The sequence below is a fragment of the Peromyscus californicus genome, unplaced genomic scaffold (assembly GCF_007827085.1).
Source record: "Peromyscus californicus insignis strain IS unplaced genomic scaffold, ASM782708v3 Scaffold_4__1_contigs__length_199733344, whole genome shotgun sequence".
NCBI lineage: Eukaryota > Metazoa > Chordata > Mammalia > Rodentia > Cricetidae > Peromyscus > Peromyscus californicus.
The window spans coordinates 17,216-45,200 of NW_026294562.1; the positions used below are offsets into that span (position 1 = coordinate 17,216).

The window sequence follows — 27,985 nt, forward strand, 5'->3', positions numbered from 1 at the left end:
AGAAAGAAAGAAAGAGAGAGAGAGAGAGAGAGAGAGAGAGAGAGAGAGAGAGAGAGAGAGAAAGAAAGAAAGAAAGAAAGAAAGAAAGAAAGAAAGAAAGAAAGAAAGAAAGAAAGAAAGAAAGATGTCTGTGATTTGCCCATGTATAATTCAAGTACACTGGAGACAAGGTAAGCAAATCTCTCTAATGTTCTAGAAGAGCCTAGTCTATTTAGTGAGTTCCAGGCCAGCCAGAGATTCATAGTGAGAAGATTCTTTAAAAGAAAATAGAAAACAAAAGGAAAAAAAAACAAAACTGTTAATAAAAAAAATTGTAAACATGATTTATTTTCAGCATGACTAATATGGAACAGTGATGAAGATATAAGGTAATTAATCTATCCTTGGGGTCTTAATAGGTTTAGATAGATGGCAAGAGATATGAACAACTAAGTAATACAACTAAGCCATATAATGAAAGTTTTTCCATCTCTAAAACCCTCCAACCTCAGCTCCTTTCTGTCCTGCAAGGTGGTCAGATAAGGAGTAAATGTTTCTTCAGTAGAGACATTCTTATCTAGAGGAGTCAGTCTTTTCCTACAATGAAATTCCCCCCAAAATTAGAATTTCATAGCATCTATTGTTTCATTAGCTGTTATCCAAAGGGAGAGATATAAAGGTCTCTTAGAATATCCTTATTATTCTATTCAATACTCAGGCAAGTACCAGATATTGATAGGGTGGAGACTAAGGAGCTTCAAGATCCCAGTAAAAATTGAAAAGTGGAGGCTGCAGGGTACCATCAATAACAGCTACACAAGTTGACAAAGAAAGAGTAGAAGACCTGGAGGTGTCTGACCCACCGCAGCTGAGTGGATACCAAGTACAGTCCATGCCAGCTTGTCCTCAGGTACACCCCAAGCATTGCTCTGCCATTTGAACCTTGGGCTTTCACACCCAAAAGTCCATCCCTAACAATTCTTTGAAACTCTACAGCTCTTTGTAGAGGCCTTAGCCTTGGAGAGACTTCAGATCAAGTCTCAGGATCTCTTCATAATCTGGATGTCATCTAGAGTCACCACCATTCAGAGCTCCAAACTGAAGGTTTTATAGGCATCAGGAAAGCAAAAAATGATCATATTCAGACAAGTCAGACTTCATGCCTGCAAGTTCCTTTTCTCTTATTACAGGAGGTATAAACTCAAGCAAGGGACACCTGACATGTGAACTTCTGGGTCCCAATTGCTGCCTGTTTACAACATCAGAGATAAATTCACTCTTGTGGCTTTGGTTAAATGGTCAATCATCTTTTAAAGACTTTTATTTTCAGTTTCCCTCCTGATAATTCTTTGTAGTTTTCCCTCATTTTGTGGGGATCTAGGCTCAAAAAATTCTATCAGCACCATGTCTAAGTTAGTTTCTGTTGCTATTTTATATTTCTTCTGGGTCATCAGTGCTGATGTAAAGATGAACTTAGCAACCATTCACACCTTACTGCTATTAATAACATGTCTGTGGAGCTGAATAGAACTTAGAAAACTGGCTGCTCATACATAGGACCTGACTTTAATTCCTGGCACCCAAAAGACAGATCACCACTGTCTGTACCTATAGTCACAGGGGATCAGACACCATCTTCTGGTACCTCATATGCACTTGGTATACTCACTGGCAAAACTTATACATTTAAATTTAATTCTTTTTTAAGATAACAGGCACATGAAGAAAACCTTTTTTTTTCTTTTACAATATAGAATCACATACATATATGTCTTTCACCATCCATATCTGATTCCCTAAGAGGCTAGACGGATGCACCAGATCTCAGGACCTGGAAATACAAGTAGTTCTGACCAATATGATATGGGTGCTAGGGTACCCAAGTGGATCAGTGCTACTGAGTCATTTCTCCAGGTCCCAAATAGAATGCTGAAGATGAAGATGTCCCACTGCTCCTTCTTTCTCCTGTCACTTAAAGGTCAGGAAAGTCCTCTCTAGATGGTTGTCTAAGGATTCAATGGATTTTTATACCTCTGTGAATGGACTCTCTATATTGCTTCTTATTTTCATTGTTAAAACAGTTCTCTTAATGTGATTAAATATAACAAAAGATTTTGTTGAAACCAGTCAGAATCCAGCCATATTACATTTGGAAAAGTTCCCTAATTTGAAATATGTTTTTTTCTTTTTAGAATTTTTTGAGACAGATATGTCCCCATAGCCATGGATGCCCTGGAATTCATTATGAGGACCAAGCTGGCTTCAAATTCACAGACATTGGCCCAACAGACTCTCTCAAGTGCTGGGATTATAACTATACCCCCCTAAATCCAGCTGAGGCATGTGTGTGGGTTTTTTAAAAGATTTTTTTATTTATTATATATACAATATTCTGTGTGCATGTATCCCTGCAGGCCAGAAGAGGGCACCAGATCTCATTATAGATGGTTGTGAGCCAGCATGTGGTTGCTGGGAATTGAACTCAGGACTTCTAGGAGAGCAGTCAGTGCTCTTAACCGCTGAGCCATCTCTCCAGCTCTCAAGGTATGTGTTTTTAAATGACCTATCATTGAATCAGAAAATAAATAGATAAAATAAAATTTAAAAAGGGACCATCACTGTTTTGATGAACAGTAATATTTCCTGAAATTCTATCATTTAAATGGACAAATCATTTCATATGTTCTCAATAATTAGGTTATTTTATACTTTTTAAATTTCATCCATTTAAAAGTGTTTGAACTATGTTTGTGTGTATACACCTGTGCCATGATGTATGTAGGAGTGAGAGGACAACTTACAGCTGTCTATTTTCTACTTCCCCTATATGAGATCTAGTGATGAAACCTAGGGAGTCATTTGGATGCAAGTGACCTTAATGGCACTTATTCAGGTTTAAAAACTATTTATGTATGTGTTGATGTAGGAGTATGCATATGCCACTGCCCAGTAGAAATAATAGAAAAACTTGTAGGAGTAATATGGGTTACTAAGAGATAGAACTCACTGGGGGTAGGCTTTGAGAATTTACATCTACACACCATTTCTAGTTCCCACTCTCTGCTTCATGCTGCAGGTTAAAGATGTGAGTTCTTAGCTTCCTGCTTTAGCTGTCGTGTCTGACACTGTTGCCACGCCACTTTCATGGTGTTCCTAAATCCCTATAGAACCAAGGGCCAAATTAAACTCATTTATAAGTTGACCTAGATATTATATCACAACAAAAAAGGAGCTAACACAAATTCATAAAGGTTTTAAATCTAAATTAGTTATTTCATGTAATTGAAGAGAAGTATAGAATCTAAAAGGGTTACATTATTGTTTAAATTCATAGTGCAAGTGTTAAAGCTCTGGTGGGAAAGGTATCCTGACTATCAGAATCATGCTATACCTATAGCTGTCAAAGGAAGGTCTCTTGGATACCTACAGCTCTGAAGAGAAAGATACTCTGACTGTTGGAAATCAGGCCATACCTACAGTTTTGAAGGGAAGATATCCTGGATACCTACTGCTGTGAGGAGAAAGGTACCCTGACTGTTGGGAAGTCAGGTTATACATGAAGCTGTGTTCCAGTGGGGAATGATATTCCTGCAAAATGCAGTAATCTGCTCCTCTTCAAAAGGGAGCCATTACAACTGGGCTGTGTGACACTATGCTAAGAGAGTTACCCAGCAGAGATGCCCATTGCTGCTCTGCCCCACTCCCCTAAGGAAGTTTCTCAGCAGAGCTGTCAATTGCTTCTCTGCTCTGCTCTACTAGGGAGTGTCCCAGCAGAGATGTCCATTTCTCTTCAGCTCCATCCAAAATTGTTACTTCTCTGTTTCACTCAAGTAAGGGGAAAATGGCTGCAGAAATGCAGCAGCCTCTAGTGAAAAGTTGTTACTTCTGCTGTGCTCCTTTAAGAGAGTTTGCCAGCAGAGGTGTCCATTGCTTCTCTGATCCAAGCCAATGGTGAGATTCTGATCTGCTTCAGTGAAACGTCTTCACCCAAAACTCATTCAAGAGACTTATTTGGGAGAAAGGAATCCAGGAGAGCCACTGCTTCTGCCAGGGTGGTAAAAGACAGCTGCCAACTGAGCAGGCACAGGGCTTGAACAAGCTCAAAGATTGGCTGTATTTCATGCTCAGGCATTGGCTGGTTTCAAGCTCAGGGGTTGGTTGGTTTGGTGCTTAGTTGGTCAAGGGTAGAGTGTGTTTCCTGGGTTCTGATTTCAAGTCCAAAGAGTGTTTCTTTCACTGGCTCCTTTTAACATTTCGGGTCTAGTTTCAGGGTCAGGGTGTTTCTAGCACTGGTTCTTGGTTCAGGGACAAAGTGTTTCTTTGTCTCTTGTTTCAGGGTCAAAGTATGATTTTAGCTCTGATTTCCGGGCAAAGGGGTGTGTCTTTCACTGGCTCTATTTTCACGGTCAGGGTGTGTTTCTGTGTCTGGTCCTTTTACCCCATACAAAAGCTTTCATAAATTCATAAGTTTATTTGTTCCATGAGTTTTCTGTTGTAAACAATATAAAAATGGGCATCAAAATGTTGAACAGATTGTTAACATTGTCAAATATTTTTCTACAGAATATACACTCTTGTGTAACTGATTATAAGTGCATTGGATAAAGATCTTACCAAATACTTCATAATAAGATACCCACAGCATCTTTTTCAGATAGTCAAAAACTATTGTGATATGGAAAGGCTTTAACAGATTGATCACACACAAGAAGTTTTACTCCTGTATAAAGTACAAAACTTTACCACACTGACTATATTTATAGGGTTTCTTTGCAGTATGATTTTTTCTCATGATTTTTAAGATTACTCATACATGTAAAGGCTTTACCACACTGATTACATTCAGTGTTTCTCTCTAGTATGTGTTTGTTTATGCCTTTGTAGATGACTGTGTTGTGCAAAGGCTTTACCACACTGATTACATTCATAGGGTTTCTCTCCAGTATGTGTCCTTTGATGCATTTGCAGACTACTGACATATGCAAAGGCTTTAGCACACTGATTACATTCATAGGGTTTCTCTCCAGTATGCGTTATTTTATGCATTTGAAGACTTTTTTGACATGCATAGGCTTTGCTACATTGATTACATTCATAGGGTTTCTCTCCAGTATGTGTTCTTTTATGACTTTGAAAACTTTTGTGACATGCAAAGGCTTTACCACATTCATTACATTCATAGGGTTTCTCTCCAGTATGTGTTCTTTTATGCATTTTAAGATGACTGTGTTGTACAAAGGATTTATCACACTGATTACATTCATGGGGTTTCTCTCCAGTATGTGTTCTTTTATGCTTTTGAAGATGACTATAACATACAAAGGCTTTACCACACTGATTACATTCATAAGGTTTCTCTCCAGTATGTATTCGTTTATGCCTTTGAAGATGACTGTGTTGTGCAAAGGCTTTATCACACTGAGTACATTCATAGGGTTTTTCTCCAGTATGTGTTCTTTTATGCATTTGAAGATGACTGTGACATACAAAGGCTTTTCCACACTGAATACATTCATAGGGTTTCTCTCCAGTATGTGTTCGTTTATGCCTTTGAAGATGACTGTGTCGTGCAAAGGCTTTATCACATTGATTACATTCATAGGGTTTCTCTCCAGTATGTGTTCTTTCATGCATTTGAAGATGACTGTGTTGTGCAAAGGCTTTAGCACACTGATTACATTCATAGGGTTTTTCTCCAGTATGTGTTCTTTGATGCATTTGAAGATTACTGACATATGCAAAGGCTTTATCACACTGATTACATTCATAGGGTTTCTCTCCAGTATGTGTCCTTTGATGCATTTGAAGATGACTAAGTTGTGCAAAGGCTTTATCACACTGATTACATTCATAGGGTTTCTCTCCAGTATGTGTTCTTTTATGCATTTTAAGAGTACTGTGTTGTGCAAAAGCTTTACCACACTGATTACATTCATAGCGTTTCTCTCCAATATGTGTTCTTTGATGCATTTGAAGATTACTGATGCATGCAAAGACTTTACCACACTGATTGCATTCATAGGGCTTCACTTCAGTGTGTGTTTTTTCATGCATTTGAAGAGCACTAAGATGTGCAAAGGCTTTAACACATTGAGTATATATTGAAGGTTTCTCTTCAGTTTGACTTCTTTCTTGCCTGCAAAAATAATGGCACATGTAAAAGCATTACATCATACAATATTCTGTTTAATCTTCATATCTGCATGAGTTAATTTTACAATTTGGTCCAATTATAAAGAGGAATTAGATCTTAAGGTTTTATCATTGTGTTCACACTCATGTTACTCCTTTTCTTTAAGAGTTGTTTTGCATCTTGGAAGATACCTGTGATGGTAAGATCCTTTATTACATGGTTCACATTTACAGTATCTTTTTTTCTATATGAGATTATTCACATATTTGAAGAGAACTGGAAAAAAATCAGAGTTTTAGCACCTTTATTGCATTAATAAATTTTCCTATACTGTGAATCATACTACATTTGCTAAATGAACTAGGACAAACAGAAGTTTTTACACAGTCCTAGTACTCATAGGACTTTCCTGCACTGCAAGTTTCTTTATGCATTAACAATGAACCTGGAAAACCAATTACTTGTATATTTGAATCAAATTCAACAAGTATACACAATGTCAGGATTGCTGAGAGAGAGGTATGTTATGACTTTCCATAGCTCTGTGCACATTTGACTTGTATTCAGAGTGACATATTATATACACAGTAAAGGAAGAATAACCAATAAAAGTTTTCCACATTCAGTTCACACAGTCTAACTTTTTGTACTCATAGACTTGTGGTATAAGAATTAAGGGTTTTTTTTTTTTGACTTGACTTTTGACTCTAACTGCCCCTCTCACTAAACAGCACATTCACAAGTATATTAGTTAGACTTCTTTACTATGGACTATTTGCTTATTATTTGCTTTGAAGATATACTTATCACCTCTTCACTGTGCATACCTTTTGTAACATGAATGATATGAAATAAATGGATTGATAGTTTTATAGCATAACTCTCATAGTGCTATGATTCAAATGGTGATATCTTTTTAGGCATTGCTTCCTTGACTTCTTTCTTAAAAGAATGCCTTGCAAATGAAATTCACCTACCTGAAATTGAGGTATAAGGTTTTGTGAGAATTTAATAATTATTATGCATTTTAAGCTATGCTTATTTATACTGTTGCTTCTGTTTTAAAACTTCCAGGACACATTATAATTTCTTCAGAGACACATTTGTATCATCTTGCACATGAAAATTACCTTTCATGTCTTCTAGAACTTTGACAATGTTCTTCAATATTGTGGTCTTTCCAACGGTATCCTAAAATATATTATAAGAAAAATATATGTTATATTATTGAGAACTGTGCAAAATTGTAGTTAAAATCTTCAGTGAACCTTAGAAACATGCCTGATTTTTTTCATCTCATTCTTGTTCTTTCTCAATGAAATTATAGAAGGGCATCAATAAACCAAGAAACAGTTGTCACCTTATTTTAAAACAGAGAAAATTCAGTGTTACCTATAGTAATGAGATTCCTGTAGGTCTCCAGCATCACATATTTATAGAGATTCTTCTGAGAAGGATCCAGCAAATTCCACTCTTCCCAAGTGAAGTCAACATGCACATCATCATAGGTCACTGCACTCTAAAATATTCCATACATGTGTACAAAAGAGAGCATGATACTGACATTGTTAATGTATTATTTGACAATATAATCATATAATCCTGATGCTCCTCACACTTAATTCATGACATTGTCATTATAATGTAATCACCTAATCACTTTAGAAGAAAACTGAATAGTAGGTTCACTTCTGTCATTTCTGTACCCTTTGAATCTTACAAGAGAAATGCCTATTAAAAAACATAGAGAGACAAGTAAACTGATCAATAGTGCAGAGTATACATGAGAGAAATTTATGCACAATTACTACAAAAAAGAAAAATAAAATGGACAAACTGGATGTATTGGCTCATGCCTTTAACCCCAACACTCAGAAGGCAGAGGCAGTACCCCTGAGTTGAATTACAGCCTACTCTATGCAGTCATGTCTATGACAGCCAGAAGTACATATTAAGACCCTTTCTCCCATGAAGAAGTCAATCAAACAAATAAAAAAGATAGAAAGAACTTGGAGGTTTTAACTGAAGCTCATACAAAGAGTTAAGTAGTCACACTAGTTCTGTATTCATCTTCCAGAAACCTGAAGTACCCCAATTTGAACTGTAACATCAAAATTTTACTAAAAGGCACTGTGGGTTTAAACAGTTACAAATGAACAGATAAAAGCCTTAGCAATATAAATGTTGATCATAAATAATCAACACAGGGCAGGAGAGATGGCTCAGTAGTAAAGAGCTCTTATTGGTTTTGCATATAGGTAGGCTCAATTGCCAGTACTTACATAGAGGATCACAACAATTCAATACTCCAAGTTCAGGATTTCTGAGATCATCTTTTGATCACTGTGATGACCAGGCACCCACATGGTGTACATTGATGAATAGAGGTAAAATACTCATATTTATTTAAATATTCAAAACAAATGCAACAGGCAGGAAGAAGGTCATTCCCCTGCAATCCAATGCCTCAGTAGGCTCAGGCACTATTCATGTCATGAATACATGCTATCCAGAAAAACAGAATGATATCCTCTGCCAAATTTTAAAATTCACAATATGGGTGAAGCTCAGCACAACAGCCTATGCTTGACATGTACCAAAACCTACATTCCAGGCCCATCACCCAATAATATAAAAACAAATAAAGCTAGGAATGTTGGCCAACCATTAATCCCATGACTTGGGAGCCAGAGTAAAGGGGATCTCTGAGTTCAAAGTCAGCCTAGTGTACAGAAGTATACTTTCAGGACACCCAAGGCTACACAGACAAACCTTGTTTTCAAAAACAAACAAGCAAAATAATTAAAACAGCAGGCAACCAAACTGCCTTAGCACTGAATGGCAAGTGCTTCTACTGTATCTTATGTGATTTACAGATAGAGTCTATAATGGTGTCGAAGGCTTGACAGTACAGAAAGGAAACTGGCTTAGTTTCAACCACAACACAGTAGACACAAAGAACAGGAAAGGGGTTGAGGCTATAGAGATTCATATCATATTCCCAATGAGGAATTTCATCCAGAAAGGCTCCTCCTAGTAGAGGTTTTACAAACAACTGGAAGAAAGTCACCAAAGAGAGACATATTTCAAATACATCATCCTACCTGGGAGGTTTTAAATCAACTATATTCTGACCCAGGTCACTTTAGGCTCATGATCATCCATGAAGAAAATGTATTTAGTTGCTACAATGATACTCATAGTCTGCAACATCCCTTACATTGTTCAAATATCCAGTCTCTTCTGACACTCAAGACAGTATCTTAACAGTGACATGTTATAAAATCAGAAATCAAGTTACATTTTTCTAATATACAATAGTACAGAATACCATTCACATTCCAAAAGAGAAATGGAGATATATCAAGTGAAGACTGGACCAAGACAAGACTGAAGCACAACATGACAAACATCAAATCCTGTATCTCTGTCTCAGATACATAGTGTGTCAGTTTCAAAGGGATTAGCTGGCCTTATACAAGCAACTTCTCATACATCTCTCTTTGGTTACTTCAACTCCCTATATACAGCTAGGTCTCCATAGAAGACATCTCATAGCTTAGGTATCTCAACATCTTGTGGTCTCAAAATGCAACCCAGACTGTTGTGGAATATGATTTTAAGATGTGCTATATTTGTTTATGCTGGGAACTTTTGTTTTAATGATGCAAAGATATGTTGCATTCCTTTATGTTACATTTGTTTAACTCTGTGACATTGTGATACTTCTAAAGCCTGTCCAAAATAATTGATTGGTCTAATAAAGAGCCCAACAGCCAATAATTTGGCAGGAAAGGACAAGTGGTGCTACTAGGCAGAGAGAATAAATGGCAGGCGAAATCTGTGAGGAAAAAATAAGGAGGAGTAAGAAAAAAAGAGGACACCAGGGGCCAGCCACCCAGCTACACAGCAAGCCACAGAGCAAGAAAAAAAGAAAGGTATACAGAATAGAGGAAGATAAAAGCCCAGAGGCAAAAGGTAGATGAGATAATTTAAGTTAAGAAGAGCTGCCTAAACCTCTTACCCACTTATTGAATGTGGGTAATATAAAGTGGGCAATTTCTTTCTCAGATTGCCTATTGTAGTTGTACAAATAATAAAGTTAATTCTGAATTATCAGGAAAAAAATAAACTAAAAAAAAAAAGCTGCCTAGAAACAACTTACAACCAGGCATTTATAAGAAAGTATAAGCCTCCATGTGTGTGATTTACTTCAGAGCTGGGTGACAGGGCCCCAAAAGAATAAAGAGTAAAAAACAAAAACAACAACAACAAAAACAAAACAAAACAAAAAAGAACAGGCTTCAATCTTCACAGCTTCATGCAGTGAATTCTCACAGTGTCCTTACTGGGTTTCTGACTGCCAAACATAGATCCTGGCAACAATGCTGAACTGTAACCACAGCCTAAGAATTCATGATCTTAAATTTGGAGTCTTTCTTGTTTCCATGAACAGCACATGATGGGTGATCCTGCAAAGTTTGATTTCTTGTAGTTTTTTTTTTTTCTTTTTCCTTTTTTTTTTTTTTTTCTGAGACAGGGTTTCTCTATGTAGCTTTGGAGCCTGTCCTGGAACTCGTTCTGTAGACCAGGCTGGCCTCGAACTCAGAGATCTGCCTGCCTCTGCCTCCTGAGTGCTGGGATTAAAGGCGTGTGCCACTGCTGCTGCTGCTGCTGCTGCTGCTGCTGCTGCTGCTGCTGCCGCCGCCAAGCTCAAAGTTTGATTTCTTAATTGGGATGGACACTAACACATTTGGACCACAGGTGTAGCAGATTTTATATGAGCTTGCTTCCTGGGACTAGGAATCACTTTGCTTACTCCTTCCATAAATTGAAGATTTAGCTGGATGGAATTATACCCTTAGGGCAACTTGCTAGGCTTCCATTCCATACCAAGGGCTTTTTCTATAATAGTGATAAACTTTCAAAATTCTTGCCTGTTTCAGCACTTAACTGCCATCTGAAACTACTTTTTTATTTTCATCTATTTCTGCCCCACTAGTTTTCTTTTCACGGGAGACCTGAATGAGTCATCAGTAATAAACATCCAACAGAATCAATATTCCACTTAAGGAATTAGCTCATAATTTTTTAATTCTGCCTTACTAAATTTCCATGGTATAGACAGAATAAAAAAGATTCTGGAGCAAAAATATGATACAAATAATGTTTAGTTTAATTTTTTATGGAGTCTACCTATTTCCAACTGAAATCTATGATCTTAATCTCCACTCTCTGCCATTACTCTTAACAGTCCAATCTTGCTGGTCCTAAAAAAAACAGCCAACTAAGTTCTATGTACAACTTTCTATGGTTTTTGTCACCTAAAGTTTTGATATCTTTCACATTCTTCCAAAAGACAACATTCCCAGGTTCTTCCTAGCAACAAAATTTTATTGTTCCATATTTTTTGTTCTAACTTGCTTTTATCCTGCTGTGATTAAATCCTCTAATCAAAAACATCTCAGGCGATAAATTTGTTTATTTGGCTGATTGTGTCAGAACACATTACACCATTTTGGGAGATTAGGATAGAAACTCAAGCTAACAATGAAAGGCAAAATCCACGGGCAAAGATTGTTTCCTAGCTTTCTCTCTTGCCTAGTCATTGTCTCATGTTTGAATAGCTCCCTTTCCTAGCCCAGGCCTGCTTTCTTAGGGATATTGACACTCTAAGTGGAGGAGCCTCCACATCAATCATCAATCAACACAATCTCTCACAGACATAACAGTTCCTGGCTATTACGAATAAAGCTACTATGAATGTACTTGAGCAAGTTTCTTTGTGGTAGGATGGAGGAGCATCTTTTGGGTATATACCCAAGAGTGGTATAGCTGGGTCTTGAGGTAGATTGACTCTTAATTTTCTGAGGTTTGCATATTGACTTCCACAGTGGCTGTACAAGTTTGCAGTTGTGACAGCAATAAATCCCCTTGCTCCATGTTCTTACCAGCATTAGCTGTCACTTGTGTTATTGATCTTAACCATTCTGACAGGTGTCAGATGAAACCTCAAAGTAGTTTTCATTTAAATTTCCCTGATGGCTACAGATCTTGGAAATTTCAAGTGTTTCTCGGCTACTTTAGATTCCTCTACTGACAATTCTGTCTAGAGGTGTACACCATTATAATTGAATTATTTGGTTTGTTGTTGCCTAGTTTCTTGAGTTCTTTATTATCCTGAGTGAGGCAGCCCAGAAGCATATAGACAAACATGATATGTATGCACTCACTTATAAGTGGATATTAGTAGTTAAGTAAAGTACAATCACAGTTAATCACAGAATAGATGCAGAGAGTCTAAATAACAAGAATAGCTCTAAGGTAGATGCACAGATCTCTCTGGGAAGAGGAAATAGAACTGTGGGTACACTGGAGGCAGGTGGGGATGGGAACAAAAAGTGTCAGGTGAGTAAGGAAGGGAGAGAAGGGGAAAAGACAGGGAGAGGTCTGACTGGAGTAGGGGAGCCTTTAACAGGGCATGTGGAAACAATGCAGTGCAAACTTCCTGGAACCTATAAGGGTGGCCCCATGGAGGACTGCTACTAATTAAGAATATGGAGGCTGAACTAGCCATCTTGTATAATCACATAAGGCTCCCAGTGGTGGGACTGGGACAACAAGCCTGGTCTACATGCAATTTCCAGGACAGCCAAAACTACATATAAAGAATGTTTCAAAAAACCAAACTGAATCAAAACAAGGTCTACTTTTATTACATCAAAATACTAAAGTCCTCTATTACATAAGCCTAAAGAGTCTTTAAAATTTCAGTGTCTCCAGCAGTCACAGCCTTTTATGGTACTGATAAAGATTAAAATGATTCTTCAAAACTACTAATATTAAATGCAAAAATATTTTATGCATCCTCTCCTAATAGTAGTCACAGTATTCCAAGTATCATACTTACAAATATTTATTTTATGGCTACCAGAAAAGACTAGTTCTATGAGGTCAGAACTTTTCAGAACATGCTATTATGGCATACAAATAAAAATTAACAAATTGAAGAAAAAAATCCAGTCCTGTATAAATTTATTCAACACACATATCCTAAGTGTTATTTAAATACTAATATTGTTTCTGAAAGTTTCTTTGTGGGTATATATGTGTTTGTGTGTGTGTGTGTTTATGTGATGTGTGTATCTGTGTGTGTGTGTATGTGTTGTGTGTGGTTTATATGATGTGTGTCTATTTGTGTTTGTGTGTGTCTTTATGTTTGTGTATGTATTTGTGTGTATGTGTGTATTTGTGTTTGTGTGTCTTTGTGACTGAGTAGTATGGTGATATTTTATTTGTACTGATTTGTGATTTTATTTGTATGTTAATAAATAAAGTTGCCTGGGGGTCAGAGTTAATAGCAAGCCATAGCAGAAGCTGGGTGGTGATGGTGCACACCTTTAATCCCTATCACATGACAGGCAGATTTCTGTGTGTTCAAGGATACAGCCAGCATGGAGACACACACCTTTAATCTCAATACCAACCATAGAAGACCTGGAGGTCTGTATAGACAGGCAGTGATGAAGAGGTCATGTGGTTGGGTTTACAACCAATGAGAAGGAAGAACAGAAAGTCAATAAAAAGACAGATACTCAGAAAGTAGGTCTCTTTTGGAGGGGAAGGACAACAGCAGCAGCAAAGGGTAAGGAAGGTTTTTTTAGTATCAGCTCTTAGCTACTGCTCTGACCTCTTGGGCTTTTAACTCTGCATTTGGCTCTGTGTTTCTTATTGAATAAGACTGTTACATCTACAGAGTAGTGCCTGTATATTTGTGTGTGCGGTGTGTGTGTGTTTATGTTTATGTTGTGTGTGCATTTGTATATGTGTGTGAGAAAGGGGGATGTGTGTGTGATGTGTCTCTTTGATGTATGAGTACACATAAATGCTAGACCTCATATGCAGTGGCCAATGGACAACTTTCAGAACTTGTTTCTCTCTACCATGAGTTCCCAGGACCAAGCTTATTACCCTGTATAGCAATGTCCTTTGATCTGATGAGTCATCTCAAGATCTCACAAATACATGTAAATAAACTTTTAAAAATAATTGCTGGCACCTAAAGTCAGTACAATCATACGTCATGTGTGATTGCTTTTCAAACATACAAGAACTAACTTAGATTTAGTATTGAACCATCTTAGGTCAACTTCATGAGTGAGAAGATTTTAGTGCTTAAAATAATTTTATCTAAAGCAACAGTGGCTACAATTACCAAAATTCACTATATCCACTGGTCTATGCAGTTGCTAACACCAGTTTGAAACTTCTCTAGTGCTAAACATTAGCTAGATACCTTTAACATAGAACAAAGTTGGCAATTTACCATGCATATAAATTAAAATACCATCCATTAATATAGGCAGGTGACAGGGAAGTCCTTAAACTTTAAAAAATACAGAATACATGTACTAGCAAAGAACCCCTCTACTGTGAGATTCCATGTGATGCCAAGTAGAGAGTTCCTCCTTCTGTGAAACTCTCTAGAGCTACAAATTACAAATACCAACATTAAATCATTTTTATTCAAAATTCCATTTCCTAGGATCCATATCCTAACAGCTATGATTCACAGTAACTTAAATGATGTTAGTAAGGTGGAGTAAACTCTTCTTGCATACCTGACAAGCAGCCAAATTTGGTTATCATTACTCCACACTTGGAATATTTGTTTTTAAATCCCCCATATCATCCCCCCAATTATGTGAATGGCACAATGGCTGTGACCAAATGCCCTCATACTCTGTAGACTCTGTTATATAACTCTCATTGGCTGAACCACTTTCATTTCTAACTCTACAAGAAGCAGTAAACCTAGCTCTTCTGATCTAACATGTCATATAACCCCAGCACTCAGAAGCTAGGAAGAAAGCTGCCATGAATCAGTGGCCTCCTGGGCTAGATAACAAAATAACAACAAAACAATTCCATTCATGATAGTAAGGGCAGGCCTAAGAATTTCAAGTCCTTTGCAGTAAGAAAAATCACATTTGAGGTACCACTTTTTGTTCCAACTTTCTTCCCTTTTGCTGTGATTACATTCTCTAACCAAAAGGAACTGTGGTAATGAACAGGTTTATTTGATTGATGTCCCTAGGTCACAGTCCATCTTTGCCGGAGCTTAGGATACAAACTCAAGCTAATAAATGAAGGCAAAACATGAGGGAACATTGCTTCCTAGCTTATTCTCTTGGTCATGCTAAGCTACCTCTCTTATCCAGCCCAAACCAACTTGCTTAGAGATATTGCCAACTTAGTCAAAGAGACTTCCAACATCAATCATAATCAATACAATCCCTTTGAGATATAGCAATCAGATATTCTGATCTAGGCACATTCTCAACTGATGTTCCTTCAGATGACTCTAGGCCATGACATGTTGACAGCTGAAGCTAATAAGGAAAAAGAGACAATAATACACAAGAAGATTTTAAAGATCCAAAGCCATATCCAATCACTTAAGCAGCTAAAACCCAAACATAAAGATAGCAACAACTGGAAAACACAGATATGCTATGAAATGGGCAGAGGCAAGTCTCTAAGATCAAGAGAGAGGGCAGATCTCTGTGAGTTCAAGGACAGCCTGGGTTACAGAGTGAGTTCCAGGAAAGCTGCAAAGCTACACAGAGAAACCCTGTCTTGAAAAACCAAAAAAAAAAAGAAAGAAAGAAAAAGAAAATGGGTTGTGTGAGGAGGGTGCTCCACCAAATTTGGAGAGATTCGTTTGAAGCCTTCTGAGGTTTCAACTTTGTAGAAAATAGTTTTGGCTACTAAAAGGATTTAATTCTCTTACAGCAAAGAAAAGGATGTCAGTTAGGATCACTTAGACAACATTTTGTTTCCAATAATTGAAGATTGCCTGTAAGTCTGCATTCAAGTGAGGAAATGAAAACTTTTTAAAACAAAATGCAAGAAAACAGATGTTTAAAGAATCAGTGTTCACCTAAAGCAACTTGGTTTGCTCTAATTGCTTTATGAGTCACAAGCACTTTTGAAAACAAGTGTATTGCTATTTTTTGCATGTGATTGTGCATGAGAGAGTGTTTGCAGGATCTGGAATAGTAGATAGTTATGAGCCTCTCAACTCGAGTGTTGGTATCTGAACTCAGGTCATCACCAAAAAGAATATGTGCTGAGCCACCTGCCAAGACATTTTTAAAAGTCTTTCACAGATTGATAACAATAAGAGCAACAAAACCTCAATAAATAAAGAAGCAAATAAGTAATCCTTGGGAATATGCTGCATCAAAATTAAGATGTTGTTTATGGTAAATTTGCAGCATAAAATGAATACAATCCAACAACAGTGCCCAACAATTTATAAGAGGAAAGCTGATTACAAAGCTACATTCACAGTGGAGGCACTCAGAATGATGAATGGGATTATGTAAAATAGTACACATATTGACATAATATGACTTCTATACTTATCACAAAACTACAACAATCAAGAATGTGTACAACATTGATAAAAGAATAAAGGGGATAGAGAGAAGAAGCCAAGACCAAAGGAAGGAAAATATAGTCAACTATTAATCAAAAGACCAAAGGAAACTTAGCCAGGAAAAGTGTGATCTTGCCCAATGTTACCCAGCTACCCATGATTCTATGTGTACAGAAATTAAATAAACACAGACTTCACAGCTTTCACAAAATTAACTCAAAGTGACCCTTAAAATGTTATTTCTGATCCACCAGATACTGACATTTCTTCCAAAGACAGAGGCAAACAGAGGTGATCTCCTGCTATAGATCTGCAGCCCCTTATGCCTCCTTGTGTTTTCAGGTAAACCCAGCCCCACTGATGCTCAATCCCAAAACAACATAGAAGAATAATTTAAAATCTGCTTCCTGTCACATGGATTATGGCACAAGATGTGGATTCTGCCCTATCCACCCACACAACACCATGCACACCTGAGAAACCTCTGCAGCTCAGAAACTCCTGTTTTCCCCTGAAACTAAACTTCACTGAATCACACCATTGTGGCTGGTGGTAGCAGAAAATTAGAAACATTCTAATCATCTATTGCTGAAAGGCAATCCACATCACCATCACCATCTTTCTACCAGTTTCTAAACTGTTTGAAACACTTCTAAGACAAACCTGAAAGAGGAATGCAATATTCAGAACTTCTAGAAACAAGACCACAGTTTTCCAATCTATCTTCCCACTGCACACCAAAAGCATGCCTGTGTGTGAGCACTGGACAATGATATCACAAGCATCACATCCTACAATGCCAGGACTGGAGAGTCTCCCCCTCCCCAGGAAATTCATATACAGTGAGGCTCAGAGAACTAGGATGACTGCCCAGGTCACCACATGGATGAACAGAATCACAGTCTGGCTCATAGTCCATCCAAATCCCAGTAGAAAGAACAGCTCAGCAGATCTGCTCTGAACACCCTACACTCACCATGGTATAGCTTGTGGTTTTCATTACAATGCACTACAGCAGAATCTCAGGAGAATCCTGGAAAGAACCTGCAAGCTACCTGCCACTAGTACTCCTCATTGCCAAGCCTTCCCAGAGTCCCTCATTGGCTAGGGCTACCCAGCTGGGCCTCAGAATATTAGCAGCTCCCCTACTGGGTGATCAGAGATCAAATGACTCAGACAGAATAGTCCTTCCAGCTCTGCCCTCCCAGCCCAGTAGAATGGGGCCTAGTCTAGAAAGTTTGTATTTTAGAAGATATTCTTCTACTCTCGTAGACCACATCCTGTTCCTCGTCCAAAGCACAGGGTCCTTTGTGTGCACATTCCATTACACACTCAATGTGCAGTACAGCAAACCCATTGCCTTGTAGCTGAGAGTCTGGCAGCCAAATACAGGTCACATTCACACAGTAACTTACCGTGTGACTGATATTAAAGAAAAACAGGCCACTTATTAGACAACAATGAGGGGTGATGGCAGGCCTTGGAGACAGGAAAGAGAATGTGGATATGATGGAGTTATAATCTCAAAAAATTATTTTGAAGAGTTGAAACAGGCTTTATGGCCATGTGCTCCAGAGACTAGGGATTTGGTTTTTTGTTTGTTTGTTTGTTTTTTGTTTTGTTTTGTTTTGAGACAGAGTTTCTCTGTGTAGCTTTGTGCCTTTTCTGGAACTCTCTCTGTAGTCCAGGCTGGCCTCAAACTCACAGAGATCCGCCTGCCTCTGCCTCCTGAGTGCTGGGATTAAAGGCATGCGCTGCCGCAGCCACCGCATCCACCGCCGCCACCACCCAGCGAGACTTGGGATTTGTATTAGCCCACATTAAAGATATCTCAAAACCTTTTATCTTAGGGTGGACCTCTAAAAGCAGAAAAATAACAGTGTTGTTAGGCAGGGCCACAACATTTTACCCAGAACTATTTTGGTTGAACTACTGTAACCATAGCAATTTGGTTTCATAATAATCAGATTTCATAATAATTCTTGATTGCCCTGGTCTGTGGACCCCAAGAAACGGCTACTCAGGACATTTATGGAGCATCTAAAATTGATCACCTAATTCCACTTTGCTAATCTCAACTACTGATGAAGTAGCAAAGCTCTCAACCACAGTCCTGCTTCTCCTTTTCTGCAGTGTGACTCTACCAGCTTCAAAGTTTGCCTATGAACTCAATTCCTGCACAGATCCCTCTTCATTTATAAGTCCCCACTAAAAGCCAGAGAAACTGGAGATCTCTCATTAACTGGTCTATTTTTCCTTCTCACTGACCAGTCAAGGCCCAGACTGGAAGGACTTATGACACTATCTACCCAGCACTGGGCAGCAGAGGCAGGATTAAGTATTCAAAGCAATTCTCAATTACATAGCATGAAGGAAGCCTCAATTACATAGCATGAGGAAGTGATATTACAAGGTCATAGTCTCCCATGCCAGGATGGCAGAGCCTCCCCCTCCCCAGGGAATCCACACTCAACATAGTTCAGAGGCCAAGGGTCACCACAGGGACCAACAGAACCTCAGTCTGGCTCATGGTCCATCCCAGTCCAAGCAGCTCTGACAGCTTAGTCAACCTGCCTTTCCTGGTCTGGGGACAGTGGCCCCCACACTCACCATGGCATGGCTTGTGGTCTTCCTTAAAGCTCCCTACAGCAGACCAAGGGGAGAATCCTGGAAAGAGTCTACAAACTACCTCCTTACTGGTATTCTGATTGCTAAGCCTTCCCAGAGCCCCTCATTAGCTAGGACCACCCAGCTTGGGCTTCAGGACATTAGCAGTTACTCTACTGGGTGAGCAGAGATCAAATGACTCAGAGAGCAAAAACCCTCCCAGGTTTGTCCTGCCACACTATGATCAGACAGGACCCTAATCTGGGAATTTTGTTGTTAAGTAAAATCTTTCATTCTCCCAGAGCATTTCCTGTTCCTCTTCTAAGGCTCAGCGTTCTGTGTGTGCACATGCTATTACACATTCAATGTCCATTGTAGCCAACCCTTTACTTCACAACTGGTAGGTCCTGCAACCAAACACAGGTCGCATCCAAACAGTAACTGTTGTTAAACAAAAAGAGACCATGGATTAGAAAACAAAGAAGGGGCCGGGCGGTGGTGGCGCACGCCTTTAATCCCAGCACTCGAGAGGCAGAGCCAGGCGGATCTCTGTGAGTTCGAGGCCAGCCTGGACTACCAAGTGAGTTCCAGGAAAGGCGCAAAGCTGCACAGAGAAACCCTGTCTCGAAAAACCAAAAAAAAAAAAAAAAAAAAAAAAAAGTAGAAAACAAAGAAGGGTTTATGGGAGGGGTTGGAGGCAGGAAAGAGATAGTGGAAATAATGTAATTATAATCCCAAATAATTCTGTTATGACCATGTGCTCTAAGGCTAGAGATTTGTATTAGGGCACACCAAATACTACTCACATCATTTCTCTTGGAGTATGCATCTTAAACCTGAAAAACACAGTCATGTTAGGCAGGGTTACACCATTTTATCCAGTGCTTCTATTTAAGTTGAACTGGTGTAACCACAGTATTTTGGTTTCATGAAAATTCAGTTCTTTGTCCAGATTCTTGATTGCCTGGTCTGTGGACCCAAGAAATGGTCAGTCAGGACATTTATTGATCACCTAAAATTGATTACCTCACTACTCATTTGTAATGTCAACTACTGTCACAGCAGAAAAGTTTTCACCCTCTTTCTAACCCAACCCTTTCTGTGCTGTGACTACACCTGCTTTACAGTTGGTCAGTGAATTCATTCTTACACAGGTCCCACTTCATTTGTAAATTCACAATAAAATCTATTGAAGTTCACTGGTCTATTTTTCCTTCCCACAGACCAGTCAAGGCCTAGCCTAGAAGGTGTTGAGGACTGTCTTTCCAGTACTGGGCATCACAGGCAGGATTCGGTGTTCAAAGCATTCCTCAATTAGACAGTGTGAGGCAAGCCTGAGCTACAGAAGGCATTGATCTAAACCAGTGGTTCTCAAACTTCTTAATGCTGTGACCTTTTATTTTTTATTTTATTTACTTATTTATTTTGGTTTTTCAAGACAGGGTTTCTCTGTGTAGCTTTGTGCCTTTTCCAGGAACTCACTCTGTAGCCCAGGCTGGCCTCGAACTCACAAAGATCCACCTGGCTCTGCCTCCCGAGTGCTGGAATTAAAGGCATGAGCCACCGCCACCCAGCTTCTGTGACCTTTTAATATAGTTCCTCATGATGTGGTGACCCACCACCACTATAAAATTATTTTTACTGCTACTTCATAACTATATTTTTGCTACTGTTATGAATTATAATATAAATATCTGCTCTTTCCAATAGTCTTAGGCCAGTACTGTGATAGGGTCATTTGATCCCATAAAGGGAGCCGTGACCACCAAGGTTGAGAAGCACTGCTTTAAACTGACATAAATAAATATATAAATAAACAGCCCTTAAGAAAAAAAATGGAATGAAATTCTTAAACTGGGAAACATTGAAAAACAGAAAAAAATAGCAGTAATGCATTTAAAGAAAACAAATTTAAAAATGATACCAATAATTAATGTTTTAAAATGATAAAAATAATTGGAAGAACACTTAGCTATACTGACTTTGAAATGGATTAGGCACTTCCCTGGTAGAGAGTATGCCATTAATAAGAAAATGCATGACTTTGTACTATGTAAAATATTAGCCATTGAGTGCTGTACGATAACACATGGAGTTACAGCCAATGGCCTGTGTCTCAAACCTCTCAGCTGTCTTAACCGTGTCAACCAGGATTGCACATATCTGAGAGGAGAGTTTGCTAATTGGAAACTGAATGCTTATTAGTTAAAGCTATTCTCCCTAGATTGTACACTCACCAATTCTGTCTGTCTTCATTCACATAGAAGGAATTAATACATGCAGGGAAAATACACAGAAAGTCACTCACCATGCCCCATCAGTTCTTTGTAATGGAGACCTCTGCAGCTCAATGTCTTCAGCTTCAGTCTGTGATCTAGCTTTTGTCTAGTCTGTTTCCCCCTGCAGTGTACACAGTACACTGTTCCTCCTCTTCTGGTCTGAAGGGAGAAGCCATGCTCCACACACAAATCCTTTCCCTATTCTGCAAATGGACAGTCCACTATATGACTCAAACTGGCAAATTTAGAACTCTCTGGTGCTGTAGACATGTAATCCAAGATTTAGGGTGGTTAGTCAGGAGGATAACAAGGGCAATGCCCTTTGGGGCTACAGACAGGGTTCAAGTTCACCTCAGTCAACATAGAAGACCTTGACTCAAAACTGCTTTTCAAAAAGACTGGAGATGCTGTTGTTCTGGAACTAATATACCTTTATGGCACACCAGGACTTAATGTTGGTTTTGACCCTGTAATGGTCCCTTGAGCAGCATTTAGATGCCAGTTTTTTAATGGAGGAATGGGCCTTTCTGCTGGTTGTAAATCAGGGTTACCTCCTTTTCTTTCTTTTTTGGTTTGTTTTTTGTTTTTTTGGGTTTTTTTTTTTTTTTTTTTTTTGAGAAAGGGTTTCTCTGTGTACCTTTGCGCCTTTCCTGGAACTCACTCTGTAGCCCAGGCTGGCCTCAAACTCACGGAGATCCGCCTGGCTCTGCCTCCCAAGTGCTGGGATTAAAGGCGTGTGCCACCACCGCCCAGCTGGGTTACTTCCTTTGTAATGGGAGTGTAGCTGGTTAATCTACACTGGGGAACAAACATTTACATCTTATCATACTCATCTCTAACAGGCATAGTTAGCATACTACTTACCTTTGGGGTATTTGTGATGCAGCCCTTCCTTACCTAAATTCTACTTTGTGACTTAATGTCTCCTAAGAACTGGTATAAGAACTCCTTATACCATCAATTCTGCTTTTTCTACATCACAGTTTAGCAGCGGAGTGCTACTCTACACAGGAAATACTATCTACAACTTCCACAGAATTAACGCTAGATGGATTCTAAATCAAAATGTTAAATGTTCAAAGTGCAGAACTTCTGGAAGATACTAGAGGAACCAGGGCTCTCTCAGTTTGGCCAATCTGTGTGCCATAGCCACAACGCAAGCGCTAAGGGTGCTGCCTTTTCACAGTGATGTCAACAAGGATATTTCAAAGCACAGTCTCACTCCCAATGCTCTGCACAGATGCAGCCAGTAGAGTGAAGTTACTCAGATGCTGCCAGCTGGCCCTGGGAATTGCAAAGACCACGCAGAACCATGCAGAACCACACTGGACCATGCAGGAGTAGGCAGGAACATGCGAAACTCTGCACCTGGCCACTGATTCCCACCCATTCAGGGAGGTTCCCACCACACTGGCTCCCATGGCTCAACTAGCAGCTCCTCCCAGTCTGGAGATAGCAGCCCCTGCTCACCATGCCGTGGTTTTCCAGCTCGCCCATGCTCTCTGCAAAGCTCCCTGCAGCAGCTGTCCCAGCACCGTACACAAAACCGCTGGCGCCGGCTTCTGAAGCCGGCAGCCGGAAGGCTTCTGAAGCCGGCAGCCGGAAGGACCCTGCACAACTTCTGACTGGCAGGTCGCCTGGAGTGCCTGATTGGCTAGTGAGGTCTGAGTGACAAGAGCACTTCCCATAGGGTTACACTGTGCTTAAAGACACACACACACACACACACACACACACACACACACACACACACACACACAATGGTTCCTGACCCTGCCTAAGAGCACTTCCCATAGGGTTACACTGTGCTTAAAGACACACACACACACACACACACACACACACACACACACACACACACACACACACAATGGTTCCTGACCCTGCCTTCCACCCCAGACAAAGACCTTTTCTAGGTTAACAGAGATAAGCATTTCAATAGCCCTTGCCCCTGGCTACTAAAGCAGCCCTGCTATCTTCCTGCTCTCCAGAGGCACTTCCTTTTCTCCTCCTGGACACAATGTGGCTAGATAGCTTGTACAACCCACTATACTATATAGGATGGAGTGATTCCTTATCAAACAGGTTGAAGGGTACCTAGAATATTAACAACTACAAAGAGATTTAAGGGCACAAAAGGATATGTTTGTTATGTGATTTCACACTGAGGTCAGGTGAACTGAAGGTACTTTTTACCTGGTTGTCACAGGGACTTCAGACAACCAGGAAAGAAAAGCAGGAACTTGATCACAAGTCTTTCTCCTATCAGAAAGCTGGATGGTGGCTATTGTACCATCCAGAGACCCCCAAAGATCACCAAGAGAACAAATCTGATGAAAACCAAAGAGTCTTTTTTATTGTTTTGAGTTAACCTGGGTGTCTCTGTCCATCTGACACAGCAGCAGAACAGGAAAGACCATGAGTAGCCATCAAGCAGGGTTTTTATAATGGTTAGGATAGAGGATCTGGGGGAATTCCAATTCTATATAGTTACTAGCTCAGGATTGGTGCCTACTTCAAGTTAGAGATGCTTGGTTTGAACTGATTGGAGAGCTGCAGCTGCAAGGAAATTGCCATATCTTCTAGCAATCTATGTTATTGTATCCCACAGGACATATCTGCTTCTTTGTTTATTATGCCAGTTAAGTTATATCATATCCTTTAGGTTATGGCAGAAAATGTCTGGTGCGCAGCTCCTAATTGTGTGGGTCTAGAGGCAATGGGGCAGCACATCTTCTGGTGGTTTGTTTATTTTGTTTTGTTTCATTTTTTAGAACAATTAGTCTGCAACTCTGGCGTCCGCTCAAAGGCTCCATTGTTTTAAGAGTTTAATTCCTGAAATTCAGAGCACACTGTTAGCAAATGAATAATAATAAAAAATAATCTTCATGGAAAGTTGAATACTTATAGCATAATTGAGCTAGGAAGAATGTTTTTATGAGAACCATTTTTAGCCAGCACGTTTTCCTCAGTGGGAAGATGGAAAGGGGGAAAAAAAAAAAAACCACAGTCGGACGGTGGTGGCACATGCCTTTAATCCAGGCACTCTGGAGGCAGAGGCAGGCAGATCTCTGGGCTAGAGAGTGAGTTCCAGGAAAGGCACAAAGCTACACAGCGAAACCCTCTCTCGAAAAACCAAAAAAAAAAAAAAAAAAAAAACTAAAAAAAACAGCTGCATTATTCAAGGTCCTCTACATGAACAGGACTGGTAGAATGAATCTCTGCATGTATATAGAAGGTAAATTTATTTGAATATCTTACAATCTGTGGTATAGGTAGTCTTACAATGGCTGCCTACCAATGGAAATTTGAACAGTCCAGTAGTTGTTTAGTTCATGAGGCTGGATATTTCAGCTGGTCTTCAGTATACACCAAAATTCCAAGGAAGCAGACTCTACTGTTAGTAAACGGATGAACTTGGTAGCCAGAGCTAGGGCAAGCAGGAAAAGAGAGAGAACTTCCTCTTTCAATAGCCTTCATATATGTAGGCTACCATGAGAAGGTTTGATCCAGATTAAAAGTGGATCTTACTCTTTGATTTGAGTGTGTGTGTGTGTGTGTGTGTGTGTGTGTGTGTGTGTGTGTTTGAAGCAGGGTTTATCTATGCAGACCTGGAACTCATTCTGTAGACCCAGCTGGCCTCAAACTCAAAACTTCCAACTGTTTCTGCCTCCTGAGTGCTGGGGTTAGCCCATATCACAGAGACGCCCGAAAGACCATAATGAAAAACAAATCCCACATGAAAAAGCAAAGAGCCTTTAATATCAAGCTCCAGGCTTGGTCTCTCGGTCTGTTGGATGTAGCAGTGAGAGCACAGAGCCTTGAGATCAAGTGGGGTAGACTTTTTAACATAGAGAGGTAGGGGTGAGGGGATTTTCAGAGTTCAGGACCCTAACCCTAACCCTAACACAAACCCTAACCCTAACCCTAACACTAACACTAACCATTAACCCTAACCTTAACCCTAACTCTAACCCTAACCACTAACCCTAACTCTAACCCTAACCCCTAACCCTAACCCTAACCACTCTAACCCTAACCCCTCTAACCCTAACCCCTCTAACCCTAACCCTAACCCCTCTAACCCTAAGCCCTCTAACCCTAACCCTAACCCATCTAACCCTAACCCATCTAACCCTAACCCTAACCCTAACCCTAAACCCTAACCCTAACCCTAACCCTAACCCTAACTTTAACCCTAACCTTAACCCTAACTTTAACCCTAACCCTAACCCTAACCCTAACCCTAAACCATAACCATAACCGTAACCCTTATGCTGACATAACCCTACCCTCTGACCCTGACTCTAGTCTTACTCTGACCTTTCCTTTCTCTCTTCCTGAAGTGACTTTAAATTTTAACTTCTAAACCATTTCTAAAACTGGTCTTTACCTAAATCACTGTCCATACCTGAGTTGCACTGGTATCTTGCTTTGGCTCTCTCTCTTTTGTATTAATTATTCATGCTCTCCCCGTGTACCTGAGCTACCCTCTGCCACACCATGAATAAAATGTCTGGAGTACACTTTCCAAAATCAAATCTCTGGTTTGTTTTGGAACTGTTAGTGGGTCCTCAGCTATTGCCAAGGACTCTGTAGCTGGACTAGTGGCTCAGCTAAGTTAAAGATGATCACTCTCTGTCACAGGCCAGAGATTCTTGATACCTTTGCATCAAGAAAAACCTTACCTAAAAATCCACCAAGTCCTCTTTTCTTTCCTTTCTTTGTTGATATGTGCGCCCTCTGGTGGGCCAGACATGGATGACTATAAACTAAGAAGCTAGATGGTAAGGCAGTGGCTGGAGCTTCTTGATTTTTTTTGTGCCAACTTACTTCCAGTCAACATAGGGCATGGATAGCCACAAAACTTAATCACAAAGGAGTGAACTTGAAAGGTCTCAGGTAGCTGCTGAGAGATGCCTAGGGTGCTGGCCCAGTGAGTCAGGTGTAGCTCTGTGCCAGGGGCAGTGCAGAAGCATATCCAAAGCCCTCCAGCTGAATCTACAGCCATGCTGCCTGCCAGGACAATGTGGCCAGGGTGCAGCAGTGCATCTTGCCTGAGACATTCCCTCTTTGCTCTCAGCACTACAGAAATCTGGACATTGCTACAGATAAGGGTCTCCTTTACACAAGAAAGAACATCATCTTTATGTTTCTGGATACTTCAGCCCCCGTTACACATTCAAGCACTGCATTTGCCAAACACAGTGACCCTCAAACCAATGTTGGCTGAATGAATTTTTGGGGTGGGGGACCAAAAAGTCTGATTTTCCACCATCAGATGCTATAGGCCAGAAAGAAGGGGCCCTGGAGGAGGAGAAATAGCCCTGGTGGTTGTTTAACTTGGTGGGTTAGAAGCAAATCCACTAAAGAGTCAAATGAAGGAGTTGGCAGAGTTGGGGAAACTGGAAGCACTATATCACTTCATTAGCAATTTCTGTGGCTTGACCTCTGGGTCCCCAAACTCTGCCTTCCTGGGGATCACTGAGGGCTGGGGTTTGGCACATGAGGGATGGATGTCTTTTCAGAGAGAAAAGGCCCAGGGCTGCTGAAGAGAAGTTTATCAGGAGAGAAAGACACAGACGATGAGAGCACAAGGGAGACAGAGGGATGATGCACAGCCAGCAATGAGGAGAGAAAGAGTGCAAGTGAACTAAGGAAGGAACAGTAGGGGAGATGCTGAGGATCAGCTCCTTTGGCTGTCCCTCTGGGCCAAGCCACTACCCTAAACCAGTCTAAGGAGGTAGGGGTAGGGATGAAGAAGTAAGGTTTCTGGAGTTAGCTGCTCCTGAGAAGTCCCCTGTGGGTGGCTTTTTCATATCAGGAAAAAGAAACAGGCTCCCTGCATACCTTATATCTTCCCCATAGGCGACTAGAGATGAAGGGATTCAGAGGTGAAGGGGTGCCAGTCACTTCTGGTCTATCCATCTGCACCACTCACTATGGTGCATCCCCAGAGGAAGCAAACCTGACTTACAGAAGTTTCTCTCTGGAAGGCAGGTGTTAACCTCCAGGCCATGGCTGGTTCTCTGAGTCTCTTCCACACCTAGAATCACAGTAAGAATTCTTTGGGCTCAGGACCATGTGAGTATCCCCCAAAGGAAACTTGGAGCTTTTCTTGGTGAGCTAAAAGGCCCTGCACTGGCACCAATGCTGTTTCCATATGGGGTGGGAGTCCCTGCCCCCCCCCCCCCCCACACACACACACACAAGGCTTGAAGTTTCTCAAACCATCAAAAGGGACAGCTGCTGTAGTGACAGCAGCTGAACAGACCAGGACACGGACTCAGAGAGATTAAGAAACTTGCCCAAAGTCACACAAACGGTAAGTGAGGAAGACATAGAGCTTAACTTTGGAGTAAAGGATGAAATGTCATAGATGAAAATATTTAGATTTTAGGGAATGGTCTTGGTCTGTTTTGTTTTATGTAACAGAAATGCCTAAAGCTGGGTAAACTATAAATAAAAGTTTGTTGTGACTTACGGCTTTGGAGGTAAGTCCAAGCTAAAGCAACCACATATGGTGAGGTCATTGTGCTATGT

The 27,985-nt window shown here is 40.0% G+C and overlaps 1 protein-coding gene across 1 annotated transcript; it reads right to left on the minus strand.

Annotated features, from left to right (window-relative positions):
* Window positions 1–298: 298 nt before the first annotated feature.
* Window positions 299–27,975, minus strand: LOC128094683 (zinc finger protein 431-like). The gene is made up of 5 exons (XM_052713165.1): window positions 27,927–27,975; window positions 22,913–23,106; window positions 7,505–7,631; window positions 7,243–7,303; window positions 299–6,115 (listed from the first exon to the last, which is right to left on the minus strand). The coding sequence occupies exons 1-5, from the start codon at window positions 27,973–27,975 to the stop codon at window positions 4,822–4,824; spliced, it is 1,725 nt and encodes a 574-aa protein (XP_052569125.1). The 3' UTR covers window positions 299–4,821.
* Between the last annotated feature and the right edge of the window lie 10 nt (window positions 27,976–27,985).